At 33.5% G+C, this 26767-nt stretch overlaps 4 protein-coding genes and 1 long non-coding RNA gene across 13 annotated transcripts; 1 reads left to right on the forward strand and 4 right to left on the reverse strand.

Moving 5' to 3' along the window:
• LOC109335724 lies at window positions 246-1366 on the reverse strand. The gene is made up of 3 exons (XM_019571875.1): window positions 1143-1366; window positions 519-613; window positions 246-440 (listed from the first exon to the last, which is right to left on the reverse strand). The coding sequence occupies exons 1-3, from the start codon at window positions 1252-1254 to the stop codon at window positions 261-263; spliced, it is 387 nt and encodes a 128-aa protein (XP_019427420.1). The 5' UTR covers window positions 1255-1366; the 3' UTR covers window positions 246-260.
• LOC109335725 (uncharacterized protein DDB_G0286591-like) lies at window positions 2117-9032 on the reverse strand. Of its 8 annotated transcripts, none has more exons than XM_019571882.1 (10): window positions 8657-9032; window positions 8248-8384; window positions 7083-7196; window positions 6896-6979; window positions 5958-6134; window positions 5196-5352; window positions 4669-4829; window positions 4464-4590; window positions 4258-4299; window positions 2117-4011 (listed from the first exon to the last, which is right to left on the reverse strand). In XM_019571882.1, the coding sequence occupies exons 1-10, from the start codon at window positions 8972-8974 to the stop codon at window positions 2491-2493; spliced, it is 2838 nt and encodes a 945-aa protein (XP_019427427.1). In that variant the 5' UTR covers window positions 8975-9032; the 3' UTR covers window positions 2117-2490. The 8 variants fall into 8 exon arrangements, with proteins under 8 accessions (XP_019427427.1, XP_019427422.1, XP_019427426.1 ...); XM_019571877.1 differs by having other exon boundaries at window positions 2117-4095; window positions 4138-4299; XM_019571881.1 differs by having other exon boundaries at window positions 2117-3975; window positions 4096-4299.
• Window positions 9043-20565, forward strand: LOC109335730. The gene is made up of 3 exons (XR_002106238.1): window positions 9043-9055; window positions 19295-19300; window positions 20460-20565. It is a non-coding gene; the product is annotated as an uncharacterized LOC109335730 (long non-coding RNA).
• On the reverse strand, window positions 14846-18811 carry LOC109335729 (cytochrome b-c1 complex subunit Rieske-4, mitochondrial-like). The gene is made up of 2 exons (XM_019571888.1): window positions 18588-18811; window positions 14846-15730 (listed from the first exon to the last, which is right to left on the reverse strand). Exons 1-2 carry the CDS (start codon window positions 18733-18735, stop codon window positions 15087-15089), a joined length of 792 nt encoding a protein of 263 aa, XP_019427433.1. The 5' UTR covers window positions 18736-18811; the 3' UTR covers window positions 14846-15086.
• Window positions 19564-25145, reverse strand: LOC109335727 (aspartokinase 2, chloroplastic-like). 2 transcript variants are annotated; one of them, XM_019571886.1, is made up of 14 exons: window positions 25065-25145; window positions 23981-24470; window positions 23420-23502; window positions 23257-23297; window positions 22462-22616; window positions 22153-22302; window positions 21951-22046; window positions 21757-21873; window positions 21348-21467; window positions 21020-21112; window positions 20814-20930; window positions 20490-20606; window positions 20178-20240; window positions 19564-19930 (listed from the first exon to the last, which is right to left on the reverse strand). In XM_019571886.1, exons 2-14 carry the CDS (start codon window positions 24395-24397, stop codon window positions 19790-19792), a joined length of 1710 nt encoding a protein of 569 aa, XP_019427431.1. In that variant the 5' UTR covers window positions 24398-24470; window positions 25065-25145; the 3' UTR covers window positions 19564-19789. The 2 variants fall into 2 exon arrangements, with proteins under 2 accessions (XP_019427431.1, XP_019427430.1); XM_019571885.1 differs by having other exon boundaries at window positions 25016-25120.

The raw sequence follows: 26767 nt of genomic DNA on the forward strand, positions 1-26767 counted from the left end.
TATATATATATATATATTTTCATTTAGAATGCTGCAATGTTATATACTTAACCATAGATATAAATATATAATGAATTCCTGACCCGAGTAAGAGTAAGGAACTAATCCATTTCGGGATGCATGGTTGTCCCTCTGAACAAGTGTGCTTCAAACCTCGTGGCCGAGTAATTTCTATACAAAAATCATTCTGAAGACTAATTATACAGATTGAGTTCATTTTTCCACTAATAATACCATCATTATCTCTTTTCAAGCCTAAATTATACTAACAAGATACCCCCCAAGATAATTGTAGGCATTCGAAATTCGCAAAGTATCCGTGATACCTGAAATAAGTATGTCAAGAAATTCAGTTCAAGTGCATCAATTTCTCTAGAAGTTAGCTTCTCCTGCTCCAACTTGTGTGCGCCGGATACAGGATCAAAGAGAGAGTACAGTTGCTGTAGTCACACAAAAAAACTTCAAATTCCAAACATATTACTAGTACTATCTCAAAATGTTGAAGAAAATGAGAATACCATCAAGTCCTCAAATTGTAGAAGATACCAAGCTCGAATCGTATACTCTATTCGCTTGCAAAGCTTCAAAAACTCGGCTCGATCCGAACTATGTTCTAGACATAGTAAACAAAAGGACTCAATTACATGAACCAAAAACTGAAGGGGAGAAGAGGTAACAACCTTTGCCCCTCCCTAGCACAAAAATAATTCTCTGTTCCAACAATTTCACTCATTCCAATTGATGATTTGCATACCATATAACACGTATCAACTTCTTCACTCATGCACCAAATTCACCATACCATATAACATGTATCAACTTCTTGATAACAAGATATAAAATAACAAACCATGTACTAAGTAACTACATCTTTTATCTTTACAGCATAAAACTCGTCTAAAAACATGACATGTGTACTATTTTGTTCAGTTTTAGAATATATTTTTTTATAGAAAATGATGAAATAACACACATGTCATGATTTCACTGGTAGGAAGAGATATCATTACAAGGATCCGGCAGAAAAACAACTATGTTGTGACAATAACATTACATATTTTGTAGCTAGAGTGCATGCATGTGTGAAAGTTTGAGTATATATATATAATTGGAATCATAAATGAGACAACAAAAAAACATACGAATAAGATTGGCCAAAGTCATAATAAGTGTAGGCTTTATAATTGGAATGACAGATTCACGTTCTAATCGAATCACTTCTTTCATTTCCTTCTTGTTCATCTTCTCATCCATTTCTTTTACTTCTCTATTAAGTTCTAAAAAATATGAAGTTGAACAAATGAGAGTGTTTATGGTTGGAAAATAGAATGAAAGAACGTGTTAGTTTCTTGGTAATACATAATGGAATAAGATTCATGCGTGGTAAAGAAAAAAGGACAGTTAAACTATATATAGTAAAGTGATACTAGTGTGTCGGTTGGTCACACATGTCACTAACGTTGTCTAGAAAAAAGCATCATCGGTTCTTTCACAAGGGCAGGAGAATTCTGTTACGTATAAAAAGAAGCAAAAATTAAATAATAAAAAATAGTTTTTTTTTATAAGATCTGCAATTATTTTTTAATTAAAAAATTATAAATATCATTTTCTCTTCACTTTCATCAATTCATATTTTATTTTTCCATTAAATTATTCAGTAAATATCCATTTCAATATTTATCAGTTTAGTTCCTCAAAAAATGGAAAACTTAATGATTTCCAAAAATTTCAAATGTAGGTTAAATTAGTTTTTTAACATATTTTAAAACAGTTTATAGAAATTAATTTGACCTCCTCAAAATAACTAATTTAACTCATTTGAAAATTTTGATATTATTTTAAATTTTAAAACACTTTATAGAGACTAATTCTGTTTTTACTAGTCTAATATTCGAGCTTAACTTTTGAGAAGATTAAATTGATGGTGAGGTTACATTTTGAAGTAAAATCTACTAATGAAATATCACAAATTAGTGGTAGTATACCATTTTGAAGTAAACACTTTTGAGAAGATTATATCCACTTATTATAATTTAATTTGGTTGAAACTTGGAACCATCAAAAGATGCCCAAAGAAGACTATTATTTGTTTCAGCATGACTAGCACATGAAGAAATTATGAAAAGGAACCAATATTAAATATAACTCCAAAAGGAGCACCAGCCTCCTGCATTGCTTAACTTCCAAAATTATTGAATTATGTCTCCAAAGTCAAATAAAAAATAAAATAAAATATGTAACATGCCTAACAACCAGAAATTCTTGAAGCTCATCTTACCCCATTGATTTTCCTGCTCATCTAATATCTAGGTATGTACATGGTGTTGAGTTGACTTCGGTATAGGTATGTACAGAAACCTATCTCTCAGGATATATAACACCAGCTTCATCTCAGTCTTCTTAAATACTATTACAGAGCATATGAGCAATTCTTCGATCTTCACTCAAGCTCTGCATCCTGACTCGCTTTGTTAACACCGGGTAAAACATTCATTGCTGGTTCCATGACCTCAAGTATGGCTTTCCCATTTGATCATGTAATGCAGAACTCTGATGCGGTAAGCTCATTCGTGCCATATCATCAGGCACCATACCACTAGGTGCCTCATGTCCACTGAAATAACCTGGTGGATGAGGAGTCTGTGGTACAACAGCATTGGGCCTGGGCATAGCTGCATCTAATTCTCCGTATGTTCTTGGTGCAAGAAACTGATCAGTGTTTCTGACTGAATCATAAGGATTACCCGAACGTAAATGGCCACTCTGTGATAAAATATTAAATAAGCTCTGATCAGTGTTTGGTCGAGTGCCAAGACTCTGACCCAAAGCACTACTGTCATTAGACCCATTCCAGCCAGCGCGAACATGATGGTCAGCAGGAAACCAATGATGATCAATAAAATCTCTGCTATTTAAATGAGATTGAGGAGGTGCAGCTATGTGAGCAGTATTAGCAGACCAATCGGTCATACTTGCCGCAGGCAATGCATGTTGTGTGAAGACCAATGGATCTGTGGTGGAGATTAAGTACTTCCCTCTATCAGAATAAATATTATCTGGCATGTTTACTGGCAAGTAAACCTCATTAGCTCTTCTATGCCCCGGGTCCAATGTCAGCGATGTTTGCAATGGCTCCTTAAAATGACTGGAAAATTGGTCATTCCCTATCATAACATTGTTTGAAGGCTTGAAGTCTACTTCATCTCTTTTTTGTTCAGGATGATAGGTCAACATTCCCTCCCCTTTGAAGAGAGACTGGAAAATGTTACTTCGGTCTTGATTTTGGTAAGAGCTGAAGGTTACATCACCAAACTGCCGGTGTAACAACTCTTTATCTGTGTCAAGGTGATCCAAATCAGGTTGAATATCAGTCAGTCGGGTCTGTTGCTCTCCATTGACTTGAGGATTTGCCAGTGATAACCCACTGGATGTATACTCATGGGTCACAGCAGAATCATAGTATGAATGTGGCATTTCAACTGCTTGCCAGACATCACTGCCAGAAGCAAAAGATAGTCCTTCTTTAATAGAAACATGCTGAGTGTTCATATTCCTTGAAGAAACAATATTCTTTTCTGGACCCATACTCACTGTGTTCAATGATTCATCTCTTAGATAAGGATTATTTGTGGGCCCTTCATTAATGGAAACATCCTGAGTATTCATATTCCTTGAATACTCAACATTCGGTGAAGCAACAGCATGCTTAGATAAAGCAACATTATCATGTATGGAGCTTTCATTAATAGAAACATCCTCAGTGTTTATATTCCTTGAATATTCAACTTCATTCAGTGAAGCATCAGCTTGCCTTGATGAAATAATATTCTTATCCGGACCCATACTCACTGGGTTGAAGAATTCATTTCTAAGATAAGAATTATGTGGGGATTGGTTCTCTGGGGACCTAACAATAGAATCTTTATCATCATTTGAGTTAAACGAATTGTTTACACCTGTATCCTCCACCTGATCCTGAAGCTCGTTCCCTAAGCTCATGTTATCCTCATCCTGAAGCTCGTTCCCTAAGCTCATGTTATCCTCATCCTGATCCTGAAGTTTGCTCTGAGAATTCACATTATCCTCATCCTGATCCTGAAGCTCGTTCCCTGAGCTCATGTTATCCTCATCCTGATCCTGAAGTTCGCTCCCAGAATTCACATTATTCTCATCCTGATCCTGAAGCTCTCCACTTGAGCACATGTTATACTCATCCTGATTCTGAAGCTCGCTCCTTAAGCTCATGTTATCCTCAGCCTGATCCTGAAGCTCGCTCCCTGAGATCACATTATTCTCTTCCTGGAGGACAAATTATGGTTGGAAATGTTTTAGAAGAGCCATTACCAAAAATTCTAATTATTACGGGATCAGGGATCTTATAGGCATTTGAGATACTAAACCATACAAAATCTAGCTTCTAGGAAATTATAAAGGACCTTAGAAAGGGAAACACCATTACAAACCTCTAGGAGTGGCTTTGATTTATTCTTCATCTCTGCCACCAATGAATCTCTCACTGCATGTCTCTGTATCTGTTTCTCCGTCCAGTTTGAATATGCAGTAGGGAGGTCTTTGTTCACCAATTGCAACCTATACAGATAAAACATATTATGAAAATTTTAAAAATGATAAAAGTTTGACAAAAAATATCATAAATATCTCACTAACCAATGCTCACACAACTTCTTCTGTTCATCTTTGACAAACACTTCATATGGTTGTACATGAATGTTATCAAGGTTACCCAAAACACGGTTAAGAGACCATGATTGGATACTTTTACCAGATTGTTTCATACTCTTAACAAGTTCGTGCTGCTGCTTACTAATCTGAAATGCATAGAAAAAACAATCAGCAAATTCCCTAACAAAAATTAAAGTATGCATAGTTCAACTGAATTTTTCTTAGTATCATGCGGTTAAGATTAAATTCATACAACTGTACTAGGTAGGATTTGAAAAAAAAAATCACATTTATTCATTCAAACCTCTAATACAAGCAAAAATAAAGGAATTTAAGAATATAGCAGTTTGACATCCAATAAAAAATTGAAGTATACCTTAAGTTTCAACAACAATAATGAAATTCACACAATTGCTAACCAAATTTTATTGTGCAATTAATTTAATTACACTGATGAGATAGCAACCTGCATATTCAGTATATCTCAAAAATAGAAAAGTCGACTGCCTAACCTTGATACATGACATGTACTTGTCACCATCATTAGCATGAATATTACGCTTGGGTAGTTTGTCTCCTTTGTTGGGCCTTTCTCTCACATTAGCCATATCGTCCAATGAACCTATCAAATTTCTAGATTTTCCTTTAACAATGCCTTTCTCAAGCACCCTGTCAAACATTATATCATGCATTTATATTAAGCATTAAAAAGTGGGGGGGTAGATTACGAGAGGAAGAAAGAAAACATAATGACAATTGAGCATTCAACACAAGATAAAAATAAATAATGCCCATAAAAAACAACTGAAAAACATAACACAAAAGCAGACAAAAAAAATTGACCTCGGGATATAGTTATATATAGCTGGTTCCATATTACAAAATGCCTGTGTTTAACACCCAAATATCTAACCACAATAAAAGTCTTGCTTGACAATAGAGGCCAAATTGAAGAAAACATTTAGTGCAGAGACAAGCACAGTGATAAAGAATGAAACAGATAATAACTGACAATAATGGTAAAAAAATTAAAAATATATAAAATAGAAAACACAAGAACATCAAGGAGCCAAGCTCAGAGTACACTGATAGGAGATAGAAACTACAAAAACAGAAGTACTAGTAAAGAAGAAAGAAGAAAATCAGAGAAGCTAAGTGCTGTCTCTGCCCTGTGGTCTAAGTTTTAGTTCACTTCTAGAAGATATTGCTGATTAAAAGACACAGTGAGAAGTTCAGCACAAACAAATGTTGTTGATTACAAACTCACTAGTTACCTTCTTTGAAGTTTATCATCCTTTCTCAGTGAGGAAATTTGGTTGTCACTGTTACATACTCTATCCTCTGCATCCCAGGAACAGGACTCAGATGTTAATGTAACATTACCATCATGATCATAAACTCTAGACCCATTGACACTTGATGGCATTCTATTATCTAAATCATTCTTTGACCTGCATAAATCCAACAAAATAGCGATTACCACCTGAAATTCCAATCAAGGAGCAAAACCTCGTAAAAATCAAGTAGTCAAGTCCCCAAGTAAAAGTTCACTGCCATATCTTGCTTTAGCAGAAACGTCAGCGAAAAGCTAAAAACTAAAAAAATCTGTAGACATTCATTACAAAATAGAGATATCACCATAAATTATATCTTAACAGTCAATACTGAAAAATAAACTATACAAAGTGAAGCAATTATACAAGTAGGTTGATGTTTTCAAAGATGAGGTACCTTCCCCTTTGCATATCAAATACCATTTAAAGAAATTTCATTTTTAGTACAGTGATGGTTTAATATAAAAAATAAAAAATGAAATAAATGTAATTACTCATGCATAAATAATTCAAGAAGTTACAACTACCAGAGATGTGCAAATTAGTTAGATGAACATTATCAGACTCCTTATCAAGTAGTCTAACAGAACACACAAAGGGGAAGTGTCATTTCATCAGATACATCTGTGAAAAGATTTCCAGGATTTCACTATCTCAGTTTCAAAGCAATATGACAACCCTAACTGTTCATAAAGTTGATCATGTGAAGGATGTCTAGGATATAATCCAGTTGTGTTCTCCCATGCTTGCACACAGTCGAGAAATTTTACTTTTAATAAAAACATTATTGTAGAATATGATCTACCTAATTTTGTTTGTGTGCAGGTGTATGGTGGATGCAGATTGCAATACATAAAAAAAAAATTCCAAGTGCTAACCTCCACATCTTATGTGCAATTTCTTTTTCTGGATATTTACAGCCTTGCCACCTATTCTTCAACTTAGTCAGAAATCCAATCATACTGCAAAAGAAGAATGACAATACTCCATTAAGTACCAAACCGAAGTACCAAACCAAAAAGATATAAATTCACAGTGTAGGTTGAATAGCTAAGCATTACTTACTCCTTGTGATAGTTATGTAACTGTGAGTAGTATGCTCTCTTCTCAGACTTCAGATGCTGCTCACGGTCAACAATCACATCTGGATGAAGATCACCTAAACAAAGTGAATCACCCCTGAAAATATATTTAAAGATATTTGTCACTTCAGAAAATTTTCACGAACAATCACCAATCTAAAAAAATTCCATTCAATGTCTTAATAATACTTTCCCAACACTACAAGGAAACAAGGATCTTGCAGAGATTGAAAACGGGTGAAGCCATAACCAACAGAATTGACGAAAAAATCATATAACCCAGATGAGCATATAAATGGTAGTTAAATAGCCGAAGCCACAAATGTTAGCATAGAAACTAAGACTAATGAACAATAACATAATTTCAACCAAATCCTTCTTCAAAATACAAAATTAAGAAACTTTGTATGAAGCAAAATAAATTCTAGAAAATGGATCAATATATGCGGAAATAAAACTAGAGCACAATTACACAAACAGGATAGGAATATAGATATAATCTCCTCGTTGAACTCATGTCAGAGAAATATTAAGAACAGGGGGGGTGATGAACATATACAACGAAAGATAAAATAAAAATACAAATTATCACAATCAAGTTCGAGAGTGCATGGTTGTCTCTCACCAAGTTGCTTCTACACTTTCCTTACCCTCTCTTCTCTCTTCCATCCTCTTTCTGATATTTTCTTCCCAACAACAAACACTTAGACTTCTATGTGAGCAGTTCTGCAGTTCCTTATCGAAGTGTGACTGGGAATTAGTTACTTGAGGTAATTGTGTGATCCATGCAATTTTGAAGCTCTGATCCTCTATATTTCATCCTTACATTCATCTTAGTCGCTCATAGGGACCAATTATCATGCTCTAAGATATGAGGAATCCTAGACTGAATTTCGAATTTCAAAAAGTCTACAAAATAGAATTTATAACCAAAAATATGCAAAATTGGTAAAAGTGGTCAACTCAATTCAACTCAACTCAGGAACTAATAATAAAGCCAATTAACTTAACATTACATTAATAACTAATATCAGAGCAGTCATCTAAAATAAGAAACTCTCATGTGTAGTATATGTTGAAGTGCAGGAATAGATGAACTGCTAAGTACAACAGATTATGTCTCCAAAAAACAAAGAAATAGATCTTGCCATTTTGAGAAGGGGTTTCCACACTGAAAGTTATTTCCAGAAAGTAAATCTTCCACAGTTTGATGTGGCTCAAAGGCACTGGGTAGAAAATGCATAAGAAGGTTTCTCTCATTTTCTGAAAGATGGGTCTTCCAAACCTGCCATTTGCCAAAAGTTTTATAAAAGATGATTTAGACACACTTCTCCTAGACAAAATAAAAGCTGTATTCAGGTGCAAACAATAGAAACCAGTGTTTTAAATTGTGATTTGCAACCACAATTGTGGCCGCAATATTGCGGATTCAAGAGTCTTCACAACGACATCACGACCACAATTGTGACTGCAATTTTCTACAATTGCAATGAACACAAGGTAACGGCAACCGGAATTTAAAACACGGATAGAAACTAACCACTAGATGATAGTTACCTCATATGAAAGTACTTCACTTAAATTGTCCAAATCAAAAATTTCTTCAGGTATGGTAAACACATCTGCCAAGACATTGTGATCTTTAGATACAGAACTGACATATGGTTTCATATGTCTCCAACTGATGCCAATCTGTTCCCTCTTGGCAACAACCTTTTTCTGATTAGCATCCCATTCAACAGCGACATGAGATTTCATGCTTAAATCATTTTGAACCGGTCCCAAGTTCTGTCTTTTAGTCCTGTGTTGCTCTCTGTAACCATTACCCATAATGCTCGCACCATTTAACCGTTTTCTCCTCTGATCAGCAGCCATTGATACAGTGGAATATACTTCAACAAAACACTAAACCAGAATAAAGCGAAACACCATCATGTTTAATGAGAAACTTCATTTGTAAGCACCATTGCAAAACAGTCACAATTATATCACAATTTCCAAGCCCCAAATTCCCGCAAATTTAAACATTTTTTTCTCAACAAAAAATGAAACTTCCATGAATGTTCAACCATGTCAATAACTCCTTTAGAAAACTATCACTAGAAGCAAATTGCTCGTTTTCACAAACCCTTACATCTCCTTTAAAAAAATCAATTACAAATAAACTAAAAATCACAAAAAGACTGTTACAACGGCGATAACTGAAAGAAAAAACAACAACAAATAAAAAAACTACGAACAATTTTACAGAAATTCAGACAGTAAAATATTTCTTCATGAATCACCAACACCCAAAAACAATAAAAAATATCAGCATATACATCAAATTTCACAAAATAAAGACGAAACCGCATTCAATTTCATAATCGTAACATAAAAACCCTAAAAAAACAGCGAAAAAAAGAAAGATAAAAAAAAATACAATACCAGTGGGTGAATTGAATTTGTTGAGCGGCAGTATGAGTGAAAGAAGAATGAGTTCAATCTGTGGAGTAAATGAATTGAGAGAAAAAAAGAATTGAAATAGAAAAAAGAGAGAGAAAAAGATAGAGAGAGAAAGAGAGAGAAGTTATGAGATTGGGTTTAGAAAGAAGCATAGCATAACACATAACACATACACACCACAATTGGCGCACACAGAGATAGAAAATAGAGAAAGATCAAAGGACTGTGGTTCCTTTTTCGAACCGTTTTTTTCTTTTTCATGAACCGGGTTCGTGTGGTTCGATCCGGTTCGATTGGTTCGAGTCAATTCGGTTTGATAGGTTAAACCGGATCGCACACGTGTGATCAGATATCAGAGACTTTGACTTCCTCGTCAACGTTTGAAATCATGTGAGCAAAAAGGTATGGATCAGAAGTTTATCAGTTTTTTATATTATCAATGTATTATTAACTATTTATTTTTATTATTAGTGATTCTTAAATAAAAATATTATAAATATATGGTAAATAATGTATTGATGGTATAACTTAATGCATAAATATTAGATTCATTTGAGTTATTTATCAACTCATTAAAAAATATTAAAGTATATTAATTAAGAGAACAAAATTATATGAGTTATATACAATGTTATTGTATCATCCACTATTTATTTTTAATCATTATTCATTATTCAAAAAGTAATATAAATGAATAATGAATGATATAGTAACTATATCTATATCTATATTTCTATATCTATATTCTATATTATATATAAAGCCAAAACTTGAAATAATTACTACCATTATTGTATTTTCTTATTTTGCCCTTAATATTTTTTATTTTTAAAGTAAAACTATATAATCTTAGATAACTATAATTAATAAATCTCACTTTAAGTTGAATATTATAATAAATACAAAAATTATAACATGAAGTAAATTCATATTATTAATAAAAACAAACTAGTATAAATAATGACAATGGATTAATATTAACTCATTAATTTGCGCCATCAATATGATAAATGGTTGACAACATTAGGATCAGTTTTCAATATCAAAATTGGATATATATTCATATCATTAGACTCTAATATTAAATTGCACATTAAAAAAGTCACTTTATTAAATTAAATTATTTTATTTATTTTAAAAGATTTAAAAATAAAATCAATCAAATGAGCATAATTAATGAACAGGAAGTAATTAATGAATTATATAATTAAAAACATTGAACAAGTCTTCTACTATCTTATCTTCTTTTTAATTTATTTTTAATAAGAAAAAAATTATTGAAATTATAAAACTAGACACTCTACATTTGTGATAAAGTATAAAGTATAATTTTTTTGTAAAAATGTATGGTTGATAAAATTCTTAAACTAAACACTCTTCATTTATGATAAATGATTTTAAAATTCTGAAAATATCTTATTTTTCACTTCTTAACATGCTTTCTACTCAAACAACACATTATTTCTCATTTTCATTCTTTTAATTTTTAATTCATCATTTTCAAATGTCAAACCAACTCACATATATGATTTTTGGTTTTTTTTCATTTTTACTTCATCATTCTCATAACTATTTTTATTTTATTTTTAAATTTTTGTTCCACAAATCTATCATCTTCACCAATTCACGAGTATGATTTTATGTTTTTTTATTTTTACATCATCATTCTCATAACTAAGTTTGTGCATTCTAATTTGAGGAATACTGATGTAAACCATCCTAGGCCCACCTTTGAGTCAAAGGGTAAGAGATGTCAAGAAGGTCTTATGACTAGGGCTTAAGCCAAATCAGGACCACTCAATGTCACAAATGACACAACTGACCTTGGAGATTACATGGAGGAAGGATATTTATGTCCTTAGGTTTCTATTTAAATTAGTTTATTTTTATTTGCATAAGTTTAATAAATGATAATTTAATTTTTATGGATAGTCTTAGGATTTATCTTATTTTCATTTAATTATTTTAGTTATTTAATTTGATGTAATTTGGGGATTGGGAAATTATTTGATTTCCTTGTAATATGGTCCAATAGTGACCAGTGATTTGTCTAAACATGGCACGGTTAGAGAAGATTCAAATTCAAGTGATGAGGCACAACCAAGTCAAGGCATTCAAGAATGGCATGGCTAGTTCATTTGAAATCTAGTGGCATGATCGAGTTGAATGACTAAAGACAAGTTGGCATGAAGATAGGAAGATATAAGGAATTAGACACCCTACACAAGGGATAGCATGAAGACAACATGACTCAAATTAAATAAGATTCAAGCTTCTATTTTTCCTAAAGATAAATGTGGAGATTTATTAATTTTCTTTTGACAAATCAGTTTGATTCAAGATTCAAATCAAATTCAAGATGGAGACAAGTGTTAGGCATAGTTAGAAGTTGTTGTGAAGATTTGAAAGAAGATAAGGAGAAGGCATGAGAATAGCACACGGTTGAAGGAGAAGATCATGTGAAAGATTTAATTCCAACCATCGTATTTGACCACCATGATCCAAGGGATTGAAGATAATGTGGAAGATTTTCTACTCACCTCAAATTCGGCCATGGAGATTAAAGAACCTCTTCTTTCAAATTCAAATTCTTAACCACAAGGCCAAGTGGGCGTGTGACTCACAAGTCAGCCCTAAAAGACCTTGGCCAAGCAAGAGACCAAGAATGAATCACGTCTTTCAAAATTCAACAAATACTTGGTCAATGCACACATGCTTGAATTCGGCCAACAACCACACATCCCAACCGAAAATGATCAAGTCAAATTAATTTACCATTTAGTTAGGATTTTATTTTCAAATGATATTAGTAGGTTAGGACTAGACTTAGTCAATTTCTGAATTTCATATTTATGTGATTCATGTCATTAATGAAAAGTTAAGTTTATTTTGGATTCAAATTGAATTGTGTTTTAGTTGAGTTGTGACTCCTAAATCCTAAGTTGGTCATGGTCATCAACAAGTTCTTATCAAACATTATTGATTGTGACGAACATCATTGGCTTATCAAGCAACATATGCTTGTGGCACCTCCCCCTTCCATATCTTATCTATTTCCTCACCAACACCAAACACCATCAAACCATAACCATCCATACACAATTCAATCTAAATTACACAACAAACCATGGCCACCCTTATCATTTCCAATCCAAACCGTAAAACATCTTAACTCACAAATTCAAACCTTACCTTACCTACACACATTCCCCTCACTCAAACAAGCCCCAAAACCGTAGCCAAAATATCCCCAAAAACCCAAGCCAACGTCCTAACTATGACCTTAACCCCTACAACCTCAAACACACTCAATCCTAATAGAGGGATTGCAAGGCAATCTTCTTGATTCATCGATGTGTAGATCTGCAAACTTTGAGAAGATTTATGTAGCTTCTTGTTCCAAGGAAGCATCAGAAATCTTAGAGAAAAGTTACTCAGGTGGAATGAAGGTGAAGAAGGTGAGGCTTCAAACACTTAGGAGGCAGTATGAATTGCTCCAAATGGATGAGCAAGAGACAATTGCAGAATACATCACAAGAATTCGTGGTTTGATCAATCTAATGAAAGGGTGGGAGAGACATTATCTGAGCAAGGTGTAGTGGAGAAGATACTCATAACACTCACTCCTAAGTTTGATCATATTGTAGTGGCAATAGAGGAGTCAAAGGATCTTGAAAACTTCAAGATTAGTGAGTTGTAGGGCTCCTTGGAAGCATATGAACAAAGATTCATAGAAAGACACTCTGATAGGCAATCTCAACAGGCCTTGAATGCTCAATTCAGAAAGAAAGGTTCTGCACACAATGATAGATTTAAAAGGGACAAAGGAAAGTGGCATGGTGACAAGAGAGTTGAGCCTAAAAATTCAGGATCACATGGACTAGGGTCTCAAAGGATTAACTCTATCAATCAAAGTTATGACATTGAGATCAGCAAGACTAATAAAAGGGGCAATCAATAGGATAACATGAAGAAAAAGGATAATAGTAGAATCCAATGTTTCAATTATAGAAATTAGGGTCATTTTGTCTTAGAATGCAAAGAGAAAAATGTCACTCATGTTAAAGAAGGAGAGGCCAGATTAACCAAGGATGAGGACTCGGAAGAAGAGGTATTGCTACTAACCAAAAGAGAAGACTTCTATCAAGAGACTAGTGATTCAGATGAGGCACTTTTGATGGTAACAACTCAGTGTGATTAGAGTTCAAACAGTTGGTATCTTGACAATAAATATAGTCTTTTATATATATAATAACAATAAATATAAAAAATAATGTATGAACCATAATAAACATAAAAATTAGTTTATATATATATATAAATCTATCGAGTCATCTCATAAACCTAACGAGCCGAACTATATTCAACTTAAGTTTAGCTTGTTTATTTAACGAGCTCAATTTTCAGCTCATTTGGTTGATGAACCAATTTTATTGAACTAAATAACGAATCAAGTTTTGAACGAATATCGAGTTGGTTAGGTCCATTGCCAGCCCTACCCACAGGTATCCTCGCACTAGAGACAATCATATCCGAGTTGGGAATATCCACAAGTATGTGGGGCTAACTCTCCCAATGGATATTTTTTCTATCCATAAGACTCAAACCCGAGAAGCTTTAGAGGAATCAAACATGTACCACTTGAACCAACGCCCGTTTAAGAAACATTTAAATTATGAAGTTTACTTGTAAAATATAAAAAAACCATTTAAAAATATATATAAGTATGGTAATAAGCATAAATTTTATTTTAGTTTATTTATTTTATCATTTGTGATAAAAATATTATAATTAGAGTAACATTTTAAATAATGGAAATATTTTGATAAATGTACCATATATTTCATATTATACATTCAAAACCAAACAAACTTTCATATTATTACAAAGAATGTTATTCAGAGAAATTTCTAACAATATTCATAACAAATTACTATTCCTACCCAAATTACTATTCCCCTAACAAATGATGGCCCGTATATCGCTTAATCTTTATCTTTCCGATATATGACAATATGTTATGTTACACTACTAGACCAAAAGATGCTTTATAATATCAATCCTCAGAATGCGGTTCTTGAACACAATTTCATGCCTTGAAAAAAGGCTCTTTAGTGTGCATTAATTTATGATATTGATTTTGATAAATAGTTCAAATTATGATACCCCATTAATGAATTTAACTCAAAATTTAATCCACATTCATAGACATTAAACTCTAAAGTAACCTACATAACCATCACAATGTAGACACATACAAAATACCAAGTTACTCAATTCAATTTCTCTAACATATTTGACAAGCAAATTTCAAAGTGTTACACATTATGCAAAATTCAACATTCCTGACACTGTTAGCTATAAGCTAAAGCAAAAGCCAGGTGAGATTATTCATATAAGTCTGACCCAAAAGTGAACTTTAACATTTCCAAGTTACTTAAACAACTTGCTAAACCATACCCAATAATAAGGACTCAAAGGTATATATGTCCAATAATTTTGAAATAGAAAAACTTAAATTCATCCCAAATGATCATGATTATTAACCAATCAACAACTTGTTTTCTTCCAAGAAGGAATAAGTGGGAACTTCCAAATTGTATGGTGCTGGTCCCTTCCGAATTCTTCCAGAAATATCATAATGTGAACCATGGCATGGGCAAAACCACCCACCAAAGTCACCAGCGTTCGGCAATGGGATGCAACCCAAATGTGTGCAAACCCCAACCACAATGAGCCATTCTGGGTTCTTGACTCTATCTGAATCCGGTTGGGGATCTCGGAGAGATCCAACATCAACACTGTTTGCCAGGTTAATATCATCCTCTGTTCGGCGCCTGATGAATACGGGCTTTCCACGCCACTTAATAGTCACAGTAGAGCCTGGCTCGATGCTGGAGAGGTCGACTTCAACTGAAGCCAAAGCAAGAACATCCTTACTGGCAGACATGCTGAGCACAAACTTCAGTACAAGGAGACGGACCAGAGAGGCGTAAACAAACCTACCACCAGTAAGGACAAAGTAGGCAAATGCCCTCTTGCTTGGGTCACCTGGAGGAAATCGCTCATGGTTGTGGTCATCGTAAACAATCTTAGAAGATGGGTTCTTAATGGCAGCAACAGTTGCTGGAATGTCAGGAAAGATGCTATTTTCTTTCGGGTTGATCAGTGATTCAGTAGCAAAACCTAAACAAAATCGAATAAAATGACACACGTTACTAGAGTCTCTTTAGTTGGACGAATAATTAATAAACTAATGCAGAAAAGCAAGCATCAACCTAATTGAAGAACCCAAAAACTAGGCATAGGCACAAGATTACTTACCATGTTTGTAACATCACAATCCACATGACCATAATAGCTTTATAGACTTCTCCGTTTTTGATAAAACAAAGCTTAATAAATAACAAGGGCGGCCTAGAACACGAGGCTCCTCACCTAGTGGGGTCTTGAGAGGGTAGATGTACTCAGTCTTAACTCCGCAAGTTGTGTCTAGAATTGACCGTGACCTCTATCTAGGTCACAACCTTATTATTGCGCCAAGGTTCACCCTCACATAGCTAAATAACTATTTATAGAAAAATTTAAAGAAGCTGCTTCCATTGCTACTATTATCAAAGAAAAAACACTGAACTTCATGATTTCAGTCCATATCAATTTTATAGATAACAAGTTAGCTTCAGAGGTAGTAGTGTTACATGAAAATGAATGCAAAACAGTGAACTAGTAACTACTTTAACATGTTCGTTTATGTTTGTGCTAATATAAAAAGTAAACTCATGCACTTAGGTGCAGTTTTCAGCACCACTAGGCACTAAGGACACGTATTATAGAAGAAACATGAAGAGAAGGGAAGGATATTGGCACCAAAAAGGACATGTTTTCTTAGGTGCCTCATTCACTATATTTTTATTTATAATAAAAGAAGCATACCAGATGAAAAAAGAATAACACAAAAAAAGAAGAGGATAAAAAATCCTCAATCTCTATCCCTCTCTTTTGTTCCTCTACCCTTTGACTTATTTCCTTCCATTCCCCTCAAAATCAACACGTACCTAAAAGCCTATTGCTGTGCTTTTATTATCACTTAAAAGATAGGAAGGAATTTCTTATAAGAAATTATTTGCTTATCATTTTACATTCAGTTTTAAATAAAATGTTCTAAAAAGGTCACCCCTTAAAGAAAATTGAACATTTTTTTCATTCCACATCATAGGTGCCCTTTCTAGTTTGTTTAATTTTGATGTAATATAATGTCACCAAGTTCAAAGACTCAACACTTAGACTAAACATGAATATGAACCCTCTCATGTATTTTTTATCCTATCAAAGTGTGGATAAGAGAGATAGACAGACACAAATAGGTTTAACAGTAATAGTAATTTGGGCATTGTTGTGCGCCTGCCTGCATGGCCTGCATTTCTATGTCGGCTGTGTATGCATTTTTAATCCATTAGCCTACATTGCTCGGTCTGTTTCCCATTTTCTTTGCTACAGTCTTTCCTATTGGGCGACACAGGCAACCCATGGACAACAAATGTGTAAAACAAGCACATATGGTTTCAACTCATAAGCCTATTCCCTGTCATTCCCAAGCCCAACTCATAACAGAAGATGAAGCTCACAAAAGAGAGGCAACACGGAATAAGATTCTAATAAGAAAATATAAATATGGAAGGCTGATTCCACATCGAAGCAGAATAAGAAAATAGTATAAACAGCCAACTACTCAGCAGAGGATCAAATGATGATTCAAAGGCTATTTTATTTATTTTCATCTACGGTTGTAGGCTGGCCTGTTAGCCCACAATAAAACAGGCAGGGCGATAGACAGAAACTGGCCAGCCCGCATCCGCATTCGTTTTGTGGACACTATATTATGTTTTCACAGGCTAAACGGACACAGCGGCCAATTTTGTCAGGGTTGTAACAAAAAGTGTGCCAACACATGTGATATCAAACACTTCAGGGGGTGTTTGTTTCAGTTTATAAAAAATATTCCTGGGAATAGTTGTTAGGAATAACATATAGATGTGTTTGTTTCAAGTTGTAAAAAATTATACCCAGGTATAAAACTTTCCTAAGGCAAATAATTCTCACGTTTTAATTTTTCTTCTTCCCATGGAATAGCTTGGGAATGTTTCAACCTACGTTATGTTAATAATGATATCTGTTTTATCAATTATATTCTTGAATTTCTAGACATGTTGTATTCATTCTTCTAATCCCTTGATTCCTCCTCTACTTGAGGTTAGTATACGTAACTAAAAGACATTTTCTATACTAAATACTTACTAGATAAGTAATCAAATAGCAATTTTTTAATTCTGTAGCTGTATTCAAGTATCATTTAGAGTAAATTTGTTATTCTGGTTATATCACATCGAAAAAATGTTAATCTTGCTTTCTATAATCATAAATATAATAATATTTTTAGAATATGTATATTTTGATAACTATACCATCTATTTCCAGGAATATAAGCATGGTTTCAAGTTATTCCCACGAAGATCAACACAGATTCCCGAGAAATATAAATGTCAACCAAACATATATTTTAATATAATCGGGAATGACATTGTCTAGTAATAGTAACATTTCTCGGAATGTCATTCCCGCGATTATAAATCTATACCCCGAAACAAACACACCCTTATGTGATTGTCTGAAAAGTATTCAACCGGTCACAGGACATGACATTTTCGGAAGAACAAATGTGCCTTTTCATTATTGAGCACATCGAGATCTATAAATTTACTTCTATAACCTTCGTGTGCAGTGACCATAAATTAGTGGTTTTTTTTATATAACCAATGATATCCTTTAAGCTACGATCCTAAGAAAAAGGAACTAATCCCTTTCGGCTCTTTCGGGATACACGACTATCCCTCCGAACAAGTGTCTCTCACAGGAATCCGGATCCAAAAAAACGCAAAAACAAATTAAAATCAGAAAACAAAAACAAATCATTTCCAGCTTAATTCCAAACCAACACAAACAAATGAAATTCCCAAAACAAGGGGCAAAATCGTAAAATCCAAACCTCGGCCGGTGCGGAAAAAAGAAGAAGAATGAGATCTACGATCATGAATTTGATTCTGAGAAAGGAAAGCATAAAGAGAAGATTGATTACGCTTCAATGGAGATGATGAAAGAGAAGAAGAGAATCTCTTAGCTACAACCCTCAACATAATTTTATTATTTTATTATTATTTTGTGTATGAGTGGTGAAATTATAAGGGTGAGTTGAAGCAGTTAGAGAAGGAGCTTAGAATGTGGAAAAATTCTATTATTAAGATTTGTGACTCAAGTTTTTTGGGCTTGGGCTTATTGTTCTTACATAGAGCTTAGATTTCAGAACATGATAGAGGTGTCGAAATGGATCGGGTATACGGAATAGCTCGTTAAAGCCCGAAAAGATATTGAGTTTGAGTATTGAATTTCAAACATTTTGCTTAAACTGAATTTTTTAGCCTGATCTGAATGTGTCGTAATAAATTTAGGGTCAGGTCGAGCTCACATATTTAGGTTTGGGCTATAATAAAAGAATTTGTTTACGGATAAGAATTCGGATATCCTGTGTAATTGCCTAACCATATATTTTCTTATCGACTAAGCACTAATTCATGCATTCTTGGTTTTCCACTTCTCCTTTTACAATAAATCATTGGCGATACAATATAATATATCAAGCCTAATTCTTAGTGTTATTTTTACATGAATTTCAAACTAAACAAAATGAGAACAAAGGAAATAGTAATGAATAAAATAATATAAAATATGAGTGAAAGCAAACATTGTAGTGAGGGAAGATACATTAATAGAATTACTTTTTAGCATAATAAAATATTTTAACATTTCTTTTTTATTTAAAGAAGTATTGCAAAATTTTCAAAGTCATATGAAGTTTACAAAACCTTTCATCTCACATCTTCATATTCTTGGTCGTGTGAGACTTTTCGAAAGATTTTAGATTCTGAAAGCATGTATATATTCCACACATTTAGGTGCATTATTCATTTGTATACATAAATTCCTCCCACCAATCATATTTCTTTATGTTAATACAGTGTTCTACACATCTCAACATTCAGAAGAGATTACTGAACATTCTTTAAAAATAGCAGCCTAGTGTACGAGACTCTCACTTAGTGGGATCTCAGCATGGTAGAATTATTGAACATTCCTCGACATTATTAATTACGAATATAACCATGACATGGAAATCGAGGTCGTCGTGTGTCCCTAAGATAATGCGGCAACGGAACCATTTCCGGTTTTGTGTTCCTTATTTAACTGGGAGAGCTCACTCTCAAAGAAGACTGAATGAAGTGCCCTAACACACTGCTCTGCTTCATTGTCATTTACAACCAAGGAAATGTTCACCTGGCAAAAATGAAACCGAAAAAAACATGAAAAAGAACTGTTTTCTTGACATGCATGTAAATGTCTCGGGTTTATACTCGGCCTGAAGGTGACGAACACCGAGCCTAAAGCCGAAAGAATTTCAAAGTGTGGAAGTGTGGATGGCGAAATTTTATGGTATCGAATATAATAAAAAGGCGATGAACACCGAGCCTATTGACCATAATAGTAAATATGAAGAATAATAAAAAGGTGATCATGTGGATACCTTAGATGCACCCTGCGAGATCATTTGAACAGTAACGCCAAGGCGCCGAAGAACGTGAAATGCCTGTAATAGAATGGCATATCAGTAATTTCTAGTGTCATCATGGAAAAGAGCTAAAGATACACTGATTATTTTACAAAAAAGCAATTTTACATTTTCTCCAAATTGCTTTTTGGTTTAACATGTCTGCAGATAAAGTTGATTTCATCATAATGACTTTTTTATAATGGGTTATACATAATCAATTATTGAAATAATCACTTTTTCATAACTAATCCAAAGACACCTCAAATAAACAGAGTACAATACTACCTTCTCCAATATTAGTGATGACATCTGAACATTTCCAATGAGAGAGATGATGGATCTATTCTGTAGGAGTTTCACCACAGCAATTTTCTCCAGTTCTTCAACAACATGGTCAAGTTCCTGCTCAAAGATAATGAATTACGGCCAATCGGATTTATGCAAAGCATGGTGTGAATCAGTTCAAAACTAGCTGAGATTAAGACGATAAACATCATCTAGCAAGATTACTAAGGACATTTGCAAAACGCAAATTAAAATACCGGAATAATATTATAACTCATCAACAAACATCAAACTAATGAAAGAAACGCAATATTTTTCACTTGCTTGCTGAATTAGCTCTCTGCTCCATAGCTTTGATGGATCCAAAGTCAAGGATATACTGACTTCACTTGTAGCTACAACATCAACAGATATGCCTAAATCTTCGAAGGTCGAAAACACCTGAAAAAGTATGAAGTCGGGTCAAGACTGAAAAGGTATTGAAGTTCAATCACTAGGAGGTTGGGTCCGACAGGCATTAGCTTTCACACCTTTGCAAGGAAGCCATATTGACCAAGCATGCGTGTGCTTGTGATATCCAACATGGTCACATTGCGTTTCAAAACAATGCTCGTTAATACTGCCTGCAGGTGGAAAAAAGAAAAATTAACAAGGGTATCCCCAGGAATTAATCCCTTTCGGGGTGCATGGTTGCCCCTCCCAATAAGTGTCGTTCCTAGGAATCGAACCCTTGACCTTTTAGTCTTTCCGGGATCTAGCAGGGCCTTACGCAACTAGACCAACGCCTTGTTGGTACTGAACTCTTCCTTTAAGACAATGACATTTATTATATATGACCAAAGACTAAGTTCGACAAACCTTGCTCATATCTCTTCCCTTGCAGATGAGAGTACCCGGAGCTTTAGGGTTGTAAGAATTTTTAACCCTGACAGGAATATCACCTTCTCTAGCAGGTCTCATAGACTGTGGATGCAGAACCTGCAAATCAAAGAAAGAAAGGGCAAGATTACTCTGATATCACAAGAAACAAGTCCTATTTATCGGACATCAAAGAATGGTGCACCACAACACAGCATTGCAGACAATAAGTGATAACAACCCTTGCACTGGGCTTAATAAAAAATCTCATAATGATATTAAAGCATTAAGAAGCATGGTTCAACACTAATACCGAACTACGCAGGCAAGAATCTGAAGATATTTCATAATCACGAGAGATCGTACAAGGCATATTGTCAAAAGAACTAGATAGGTTAGTTTAAGCTACCTGAGCACCAAAGTAAGCAAGTTCGGCCGCCTCATCAAATGTCAAATATGGGACAGGTATCGCTTGTGGGCATATATTTGGATCGCAGGTCAGAACACCATCGACATCCTTCCATACCTGTTTAAGCGACTGAAGTTAATTGTGTCCCTTTTGTCTACATTTTTGCTTACACAAATTTGTCTTTATATACAAACCTGGATCTCGGGCAACCCTAGTGCTTTCCCAATTGTGGTAGCTGTCAAATCACTACCCCCTCTACCCAGTGTGGTCACTGCACATGATTTCCGGGCCTTTCAAGAAGAAAACCAAGTCAAAATGTTTTTCTCATTTTAGCAACACAAAAGTCTGGAGAAGAAAAATGAAAGGAATAATTGAAAACAAAGGCATCACAAAGACCTTTCCAAGGAAGCCAGTAACAATTGGAATTGCAGGATCCGAGACCCAATCCCCGTGTAACCTCTTTGCAACAGCAGGATAAGTAGCTTCTAAAATGTCCGCATTGGTGAAATCATCAGTTGTTATGAAACCAATCTCAAATGCATCGTACTGCGATAAAACCGATTTTGAAAGAAATCACTATAATCAGGACTACAAAATCAAAATCTGAAGAATTCATTCAGATCTAGACTACCTTCATTAGCAATAAAAAGGCTAACTACGTTGTAGTTGCAATATGTACTAGAATGGCAAAAAAGAAAAACATACTTGGCGAGCCTTAACACCCAGTTTATTAAGATATGCAGCGAAGACCCTAGTGGACATGCATTCTCCAAACGAAACTAAATAGTCTTGAGTACGTTTAGTCAACTCTTTCATCATAGCTACCCCCTTCAGAAGTTGCTCCAATTCTTCTAGATGCTCTGGCAAATTCTCCACAGAACACAAAGTACTCAAAACAATGAAAAGGTTACAGTAATTATAAAAGTATTCAAAAAATATTAATGTTTAAGTTGCAATTATAACGACAAATGCGAGTTTTTAAATTTCTTGTTGCCTTGATAGATATATAGTGAGACAAAGATTCCGCCCGACCCTTGTAATAATTTTCTCCTCTTATCAATTAAAGAACTAATTTGGTCCATAATTTGACATGAGTTACTTTTAAAACAACAGACTAGAAATATTGGCAATTCTTATCGAAGCTATAGACCGGTATAGGATTGCAATCCATATAGTTGAATATTTGATTCATTCTCCTCCCACCAGGTAAATCATAAGTAATCCTATTCCTACGATCATTTATGTCATCCATAAGCATGAGCATTTTTCTAAATCACTAATCAAGCAATTATTTCATCATGAAGCTGTATTCGATAACAAGCTCAAATCATTGTATACCACTTTTTTAGGATATTACGATATTTAATCTCAAGGCAATCATAAAAGCTCTTCAACTGCTAGACTTGAAAGTTGATAATCGTAATTCTTAACTAAAAATGTAAATTACAGATTCAAATCTAACCAACAATCGATGTACAATAGCGCACAAAGGTAACTCACTTGTAATAATATTTCTGTCCACTCCTAGTTCATCCACAGTCCTGATTAAGATAAAAATAACACCTGGTGAGAATATTATAACTGTCTACAAAGATGGATTTTCTTTCTCTAACATTTTTCTAACACTTCGGAAAAAGCATAAAAGAAAACACATTGCTCTTGCCTGATATGAAGGTCTTTTATAAAGTCAAGCTCTTCAATTTTAGAGGCATTGGTAACACCGCAACTTACAGCTTTTTCTCCAGCCTAACAAAACAGAAAGAGTAACATCATTTCTTTAAGATTAGTTCCTGAGAAGCAGGTAAAACAATAAATGGTCTTGCTCATTAGTACTTACTAGCATTTTATCAAATTACAAATTGCATCACCTGATAGAATCGTAATATTGTGGTTTTGGTAACCTCCGCAACTGCATCACCCGTCAATTGCGGTGTGACACCGAACCACAGTGATGCAGCCACATTGGACATCATTTGGGCGACATCGGATCACATTTGGGGCACATCAGACCCCATGAAATTAAAAAAATATAAACACAAACTTTCATGCCGCAATTCGTATGGCAACGACCATAATAACCATAATCGCAGTAAAGGCAACCGGGAGCGCAATCAAAAACACTGCTTACTAGTTAATAAGTGCTACCATTAACATATTGGAAATTAAAAAATAGCAGTTTTAAATAGACAAAGGAACAATAAAAATGGAAAGAAACAATGAATACCATTAAAAGCTTGTTAGTTGTTTTTCCCATAGCAGAGAGAACAATTATAGGCCTCTCTTCAGGGAAACTTAGTATAAGACTAGCAACCTCTTTCATCCTCTCTGCTGAAGCCAATGAAGAACCACCAAATTTCATTACACAAGTGAAACTACTACTCTTTTCACTTTCATCATTATTCTCTTCAATCACACTATTATTCTTCTTCTCAAGCACATCACTTTTTATTGTTGTTGCATTACAAGTAACACTTAACAATGATTTCACTTTGTACCCACTTGAAAAAACAACATCTTTTCCACAACACAATTCAGCAGGAACAAATTTCACTAACCCAATTCGTGGTTTGAAATTCAAGCTTCTTCTTGTTGATAAAGGAACATTCCCTTTAACACACCAAAATTGCAATGTGCTTGCCATCTTCTATTCAAAGTTTTGATTTTTTTCGACAAATGAAGGATCCAAATACTGTTTCTACTTTCCTAAGCTTGATCTGCAAAATAAATGCAACTTCAAAATTAAATTACATATCACTTAAAATAGTTAGAAGAATAATAAAATATCAATAATCATTTTGTTCTCTCGAAAATTGGAAAACCCAAATTAGTCCCCGAACCTCTCGATTGTCGGTCAAACTAGTCACTTTTGACTATTTTTACTCACATTCGCGATCGAGGACTAGTTTGGGTTTTCACTCAAAAATAAAACTTATTAACATCCATTCAGTCAATATTTTGTGGAACCTAGAAACAGAAGAACAGATTAGTGGAACAATGTATATTGCTCTTTTTTTATACTACTAAAAGTATCACCCCAACAACATATAGTTAAGAATCGAACTCTTAACATTTTAGTCCTATCGAGTTTAAAACACTAGATTTGGGTTGAGTCCTCTAAATGAAAAAAAAAAAAATAGCTGAGAAAATGCTTTTATACTTAATAAATATAATAGATCTTCTCAGCTCAAATTAGATCACTCAAAATTTTCATGAAGAAAAAAAATAACATAAGAAAAAATTAATGATATAAAATAAAAACCTTAGAAATAAGAAGAAATGAAAGTGGAATGAATGAGAAGGGAAAATAGAAAGAAAAGAAAGTGATTTCCGCGGCGGCACTAAAATGTGAGGCATGAAATGAAATGCACAAAACGTGTATTTTTATATGGTGAAAGTTTGGTTACTGTTCAAGGGTCCCACAGCTACTGTCATTCCATGTGTCGTGATCTATCTCATTAGAAAATCACTTAAAAATTAAATTTTTATTTAAATATATTTTTTCGACCAATCACAAAGTTATGACACATGAGACGCTCAGTATGGGACAACAGATATGCAAAGAAGGATATTACATTCCATGTCTCACTTTTTGTACCTGTACCGTTAATTTCGATTCGTGAAAAAAAAATATTAAAGTTAAAATTTTAATTATTAAATATTTTTCTGTTCAATCACACATCTCTTAATACGTGAGGTGATACAAAACTATGGTACACCAGATGTGGTCGGAAGAAGTGTTGATTGTTTTGATTCCTGAAGTTTTGGCTGAAACCAACGGCGGAGATTGAAAGTTTAGTGTTGATGGAATGTGGGGTCCATGATTATGAGTTGAAATTAATTTCTTTGTGACTTTAAGTAATGGAAATAATGGATATTTCTTTTCTGTGGGAAGTTTAACTGTAATATTAATTAGGGTATAATGTTTTCTTGACATACCTTCTCCAACTCTTAATCATCATAATAAATGTATTAATTAAATTTGAATTTTGGAATTCCATTATGGGTGGAAATAGATGATAAATTATCTTAAATATGTCGAGCTTATATGATATATATTAACATGTGTCGAACTTATTTAGCGATTTAAAAGTTGTGATTGGTTTGTTTAAAAGTTTGGTCTAATATTTAGTCTACCTAAATACTTATTATAATGCAAGATTTTTAAATAGGTCAACATTTAATAACAACCATGCTTTTAATAAGGTCTATTTAATATTATTAATTATATTATATTTTTATATTAAAATATCATATATTATGACATTAATTATATTAAAATAATATAATATGAGGAGAAATTTGTTTACACCTAAGTTAAGTTATACTTGATCTGAGCCATTCATTTTCTTAAATTTAATTGATCAAATGAGTGAGTGAAATAAATGATGAGAGATAAAAAGATAAATCTTAAATAATTTTTAAGTTTCACTCATTTCGTTCATTGAACTTAAGAAAATGAATGACTCAAATTGAATGTAATTAATGTAACTTATCTTGAGTGTAAACGGATTTCTACCCATATAAATATATATACCAAAAATTGTATAATATAAAGTGGAGAAACTGTTTACACGAAGATTAGATTACAAAGTTACATTCAATTTTATTCATTATTTTTTTAAAATCCAACAGATAATAACATTTTAATTTAAAAATCACCTAATATTTACTTCCACCTCTCTCTTCATCCTTTTAATTACTCACCTCATTCTTATCTCAATTCTCATTTTCCAAAATACATGTGACCCTTCAAACAATGATCCTCTATCCTACGAAATTTTTGTCCACATGTATCAAACTAATCAAATTTTATAAAATAATATATAAATAATAATTTCTGATATTACAATTTTTATTTCCAATTAAAACAATCATTTTTTCTTCATCTAATTCGGATATGGAAATCATAACTTTCAAGATCTATATATATGATTATATGTTTCTACATAAGTCTTGTATGAATTAAGGTTTCTCTTTAAATATTTTTGTTTTACATGTGGTACTAGAACAT

Source organism: Lupinus angustifolius, chromosome LG20 (assembly GCF_001865875.1).
Source record: "Lupinus angustifolius cultivar Tanjil chromosome LG20, LupAngTanjil_v1.0, whole genome shotgun sequence".
NCBI classification, from domain to species: domain Eukaryota; kingdom Viridiplantae; phylum Streptophyta; class Magnoliopsida; order Fabales; family Fabaceae; genus Lupinus; species Lupinus angustifolius.

Excerpts from the sequence above, each read along its gene's own strand:
- LOC109335729 (XM_019571888.1), bottom strand. The coding sequence starts at position 18,735 with ATGTTGAGGGTTGTAGCTAAGAGATTCTCTTCTTCTCTTTCATCATCT. Across the intron at positions 15,731-18,587 it reads TTTTTTCCGCACCGGCCGAG|GTTTTGCTACTGAATCACTG; the intron begins GTTTGGATTTTA and ends GATTTTGTTTAG.
- LOC109335725 (XM_019571876.1), bottom strand. The coding sequence starts at position 8,974 with ATGGCTGCTGATCAGAGGAGAAAACGGTTAAATGGTGCGAGCATTATG. Across the intron at positions 8,385-8,656 it reads GTGAAGTACTTTCATATGAG|GTTTGGAAGACCCATCTTTC; the intron begins GTAACTATCATC and ends GGCAAATGGCAG. Across the intron at positions 6,135-6,895 it reads ATTGCACATAAGATGTGGAG|GTCAAAGAATGATTTAGATA; the intron begins GTTAGCACTTGG and ends GGATTTATGCAG.
- LOC109335724 (XM_019571875.1), bottom strand. The coding sequence starts at position 1,254 with ATGGATGAGAAGATGAACAAGAAGGAAATGAAAGAAGTGATTCGATTA. Across the intron at positions 614-1,142 it reads GACTTTGGCCAATCTTATTC|AACATAGTTCGGATCGAGCC; the intron begins GTATGTTTTTTT and ends TACTATGTCTAG. Across the intron at positions 441-518 it reads TACAATTTGAGGACTTGATG|CAACTGTACTCTCTCTTTGA; the intron begins GTATTCTCATTT and ends GTGTGACTACAG.
- LOC109335727 (XM_019571886.1), bottom strand. The coding sequence starts at position 24,397 with ATGGCAAGCACATTGCAATTTTGGTGTGTTAAAGGGAATGTTCCTTTA. Across the intron at positions 21,113-21,347 it reads AGGGAAGAGATATGAGCAAG|GCAGTATTAACGAGCATTGT; the intron begins GTTTGTCGAACT and ends TTCCACCTGCAG. Across the intron at positions 20,607-20,813 it reads GCAGAGAGCTAATTCAGCAA|GAACTTGACCATGTTGTTGA; the intron begins GCAAGTGAAAAA and ends ATCTTTGAGCAG.